The sequence below is a fragment of the Cyprinodon variegatus genome, unplaced genomic scaffold (assembly GCF_000732505.1).
Source record: "Cyprinodon variegatus isolate N-32 unplaced genomic scaffold, C_variegatus-1.0 Scaffold209, whole genome shotgun sequence".
Classification (NCBI taxonomy): Eukaryota; Metazoa; Chordata; class Actinopteri; order Cyprinodontiformes; family Cyprinodontidae; genus Cyprinodon; species Cyprinodon variegatus.
Window position 1 is genome coordinate 1089844 of NW_015150662.1, and position 4249 is coordinate 1094092.

The 4249-nt window shown below is 37.3% G+C and overlaps 1 protein-coding gene across 1 annotated transcript in view; it reads right to left on the reverse strand.

Moving 5' to 3' along the window:
* cep104 (centrosomal protein 104kDa) overlaps window positions 1-4249 on the reverse strand; it is a 56397-nt gene that overhangs the window by 9718 nt on the left and 42430 nt on the right. Inside the window, exons 14-16 of the mRNA XM_015380195.1 lie at window positions 2244-2444; window positions 1548-1640; window positions 1331-1418 (exon numbers count right to left, since the gene is read on the reverse strand). Coding sequence (XP_015235681.1) covers window positions 1331-1418; window positions 1548-1640; window positions 2244-2444 — 382 coding nt within the window. The remainder of the gene's footprint in view (window positions 1-1330; window positions 1419-1547; window positions 1641-2243; window positions 2445-4249) is intronic.

The window sequence follows — 4249 nt, forward strand, 5'->3', positions numbered from 1 at the left end:
CACATGCAAAATGAAGATGATAGCTGTATATCCCAATAGAGGAACTGTCCTAATAAACTACTGGGAAAAACATTAATTCTGACACATAACAGGCAGGTAATATTAGGGTGTAATAAACTCACACATCATCAAAGATAAATATCCTAACAATCAAAAAGACATTAAATGGCTAATATTTGGAAGTCAGACGCACTGGACACTTAATGTTGAGGCGTTGAGCTCCTCTGTTCTTTCTTTCCTTGTAATCGAGAGCGTGGCTTGGGCTTTTTGGAGTAGTTTTAACATATTTTTTAGGCAAGAAATTACACCTGAAAACATCTATGCCTTCAGTTCATCAGGATTATGATCCTTCTTAAATATCCTGTTCTTGTTTGGAGCAGCAGAGCATCCCACATACTGCCAGGCGACAGTGCTGGGAGTCCCCAGTGAAAAGCTCACAGAAGTTGTCTTCTATTTTTAGTTTGACAATTTTTAGGTTTTCTGTAAAAACTTTAAATAAATAAGCCTGCCACTTTGGACGCTTGAGCACTCGATATACTACTCCCAATGATGGAAACGCTGCAGGACTCGCTGCTCCCGCTGCTTAAATTATGCAGCTGAGCTCTTACTGCTCTTAGATGCTATCTCCCATCCGCTTTGCATCTAAATTAGGCGCCCTGAATCTCAAAACATGCTTGGCGGGGACGCACAATGGGGGAAAATTATCTTAACAGAAATAAAGGCTACTACCTAGGGCCAAATACGGTTATTTTCTTCTTTAGTTTGACCTTTTTTTCCCTTTTATTTTCTCTACACTTTCTTTATTTCAAGCATTCAGCATGCTGAGGTGAGTGAATCTTCAGAGGAACATGCCCAGCACTTACATCAATAAAGCATAGCCTTGAAGGACAATATAGTGTAAGTAAAACACGTAGTTATACAACAAACATGCATATTTTTTGGCAAGGTTCAATCAATTAAATAGGTAATTTCTTCCAAATTCTTCTTAGTTTTCTGTTATTTATAATGGTTAATAACAGATAACATAAGATTAAGACTAAACTCTAGAGTTTAAGTGAATAAAACTTTTGGAGAGAATATGCTCTTTACTTTTTCAAATGTTTTGTTGAGATGCTAAAAGAACAAATTAGGTAATTTGTATGACTAATGTACAGACATCATGTTTTTCTATTTGCTCATGAGAATAAAGTTTTCTTTGACATAAGACCTTCTAACAGAGTGTCTATTCATCACTGACTTTTTTAAATAAGTGAATCTGTTTTTTACATTACTAAAAGTTAATATCCCACCAATGATGATCAGTTGTCTTAAACCACCAGTGTTTACATACCAACTCTGGTATCTTTTAGAGATTCTTTCTCATCTTTATCTTGTTCTTTGTTGGATGTTCTGCCTGAAGTGTGTTCAGTCTCTCTTTCCTACATACCAGAGGAGAAGAAACATGTCAGAACGTGCGACAGTCTTCTGTTGGACAGAAGTCATAAACAGAAATGAGCAAATGTTAAAGTGAGCTGATGTAATTGCAGAGAGATGACAGTTGCACCCACTGTGATGTCTTTCAGGGCAAACAGCTGTCTCTGAAGGGAGTGGATTTCCTTCTCCTTTTTTCTAAGCGGATGTCTGACACCTTTCATCACAGTCTGAGAGAGAAGCAGCATGCAGTTAGCCTATTTGTGTTACACTTGCCCAAGTTCCACTGTATATCTGTATAACATGCTGTTCAATTCTAGATGCACCCCGCTTATATAATGTAAGAAATTTGATTGCTTTGGTTACTATAACGACAAAAAGAGCCAAGGTTTGGCGGTAGCCTATTTGTATTAATCAGAGAGAGTCAGGGTTATTGTTTCTGCTATCATATCTCCTGGTAAGTATAAAACAGTTTCCAAAGAAGGCCACAATGTACACTACACTAGAAAGAGTGACAAGGGGGTAATTTGTTAAACAAATAATCAAAAAAGGAGGAAGGCAGTAGGTTCTGTCTGATGAGCTTTACATTCATGCAATCCTCATCTGCCTTTTTGACAAAGTTTGGTCAAAAAACTTGTCATATGAGTTCAGCTTAAAAGAATGCTCCCACCTAGCATACCTAAGAGTATCCCTGCTCATCTACCAGCTGCTCTGTTGGGCTGCTATCTGTTTACAATGATGAATACACCCTTTGTCCATCAGTTGGACGGAACTATTTAACCAGTGCGAGGACATCAAAGAAATACATGAAATTTCAAATAAACAATATTTGCCTGAGCTTCTGGAGTTATCCCATCAATCTTTTCGAATCCATCAAAGAGGGTTTTGTAGAGGAAGTTCTTCCGTGTGGCAGCATCATTAGGCGGGAGGTGGCTGAGAACAGCACCTTTGTGTTGCTCATACAGGTATAAGATGATGCGTACTGCCAGATCTCGAACCCCTTTTGCTCTGTGCTCCAGAGCAGCTGTGCAGAACTGGAATAAGACAAAACTAATTAGATAAACATGAATAAATACTGAAAAAATTGTTTATAGTTTTAATGTTTGTTGGTATTTAGCAGAAAAATATTCAGTTTAATAATTTTACTAAGGGTATTTTTTTTGGTCTGTGACTTCCTTTTTATGTTGGTCAGAAATAATAGTTTAAAGACTGAAGAATAATTTAAAGACGGGCGTTCAGTTTGGATCCTGCCTTTTGCCCATAGACTAATGGATATAGGCACCAGCCCTCATGATCCTGATAGATAACTGGTAGAAGACGGATGGATACTTCAGGATGTGGATAGTAGGGCTAACTGAAGTGGGTTTTATTCTTTAAGAGACATTCAACACCTTGCAATTTCAAAATAAATTCTAGTAATGTCTCGGTCATGGTTGGATAGTGTAAATGAAGGCCTAGGAGAGAAATGATTAATAATAACAAGCTAAACCTGTATTAATGGACTATTTCCTTCTAAATGAAACATGGGCAGGGAACATGAGTCTGTAGCTATTAATAATAGTCGTCATCTGAGTGAAATATTAACCCCTGTCCTTCAGATTAAGAGATATTTAAGGCAAATGTCTTTTCATGAATATTGGTTTTAGTAATTGGGGGGGAAGTTGCACCAATATTTCTTTGGGGCCTAGCAAGAAAAGTTTGGGAACCACCGGATTAAACGGATGTCATGTTCTGGCATCAACCTTAAAAAACCATATCAGTTGATCTCTACTTCTTACCTTGAAGAAATTTGGGATTTCTGTTATTGAAAAGTATTAAATAAATACTCAAGTCTAGTGAATGGTTCTTTGAAGGGTCAGTATGGTATAAATAAATTCAGTCTAATCATTTATACAATCTCTCATGAAAGACAGCACAATATATTTAACATCTGATTTCTTTTACGTGATCTAACCTTGCATTCATGATGTTAAGAGGCAGTTCAGGCCAATGATCACGTGTTTGAAACATCCAAGTAAAGCCTGCATGTTTGTATCACTGTGTTTGTGTGCCTAGACATGGGAGAGTGTCGTTTCAGTTGGCGGTTTATTCAGCCTATCAGCTTCCTGCCTCGTTCTCTTATTAGCTTTCAATGCAAAGTTGGACAGTATGGCTTAAAGACGACTAAATAGATTCAAGAATACAGACTTTGGAGAGGTGTACCCTGTCCCCTACTTGACACTATGATGATGACAATAAAGATGAGCTTCAATTTTGATGCTATAATGAGTTTATGCTGACATGTCTACGGGTGAGAAACCTTTTGGCAAAACGTTTGTTCAAGTCAGGTTAGATTGCGGAAATCGGAGCTCTAAGCTGCTGTTTGTCCAGTATCTGCATTACAAGCTCTGTGAGGCAACAGCTAAATACCTGCAGGACGATTGAGAGGCTTAGATAAACATTTATCTGTTAAACTAATGGGAGGGACATTTTCTTTAAACCAAGACAATTGGTAGTTCAATCTGTCCACAGTGAGTAATTTGACCACCATACCACTTTTATTAGACTCCCAGTACTGCTGTTTCAGGAGGATATGTCTGAGTCATAAATCTTTAATAAATCTGTCCACAACTCGGTTTTTCTGGGTGGGGTGATGTAAAATGTTTATCTTGAACTCAAATAGCCCAAACTGTCTACTTGCAAAACCATAATGTGATCTGGATTTGGCAGCTATTTGTTTCAACCTCTGCATACGGTCCCTGAGAAGGATGGTTTGATTAATGGTCAGAAGACCAAACACAAGCTATATATATATATATATATATATATATATATATATATATATATACATATATATATA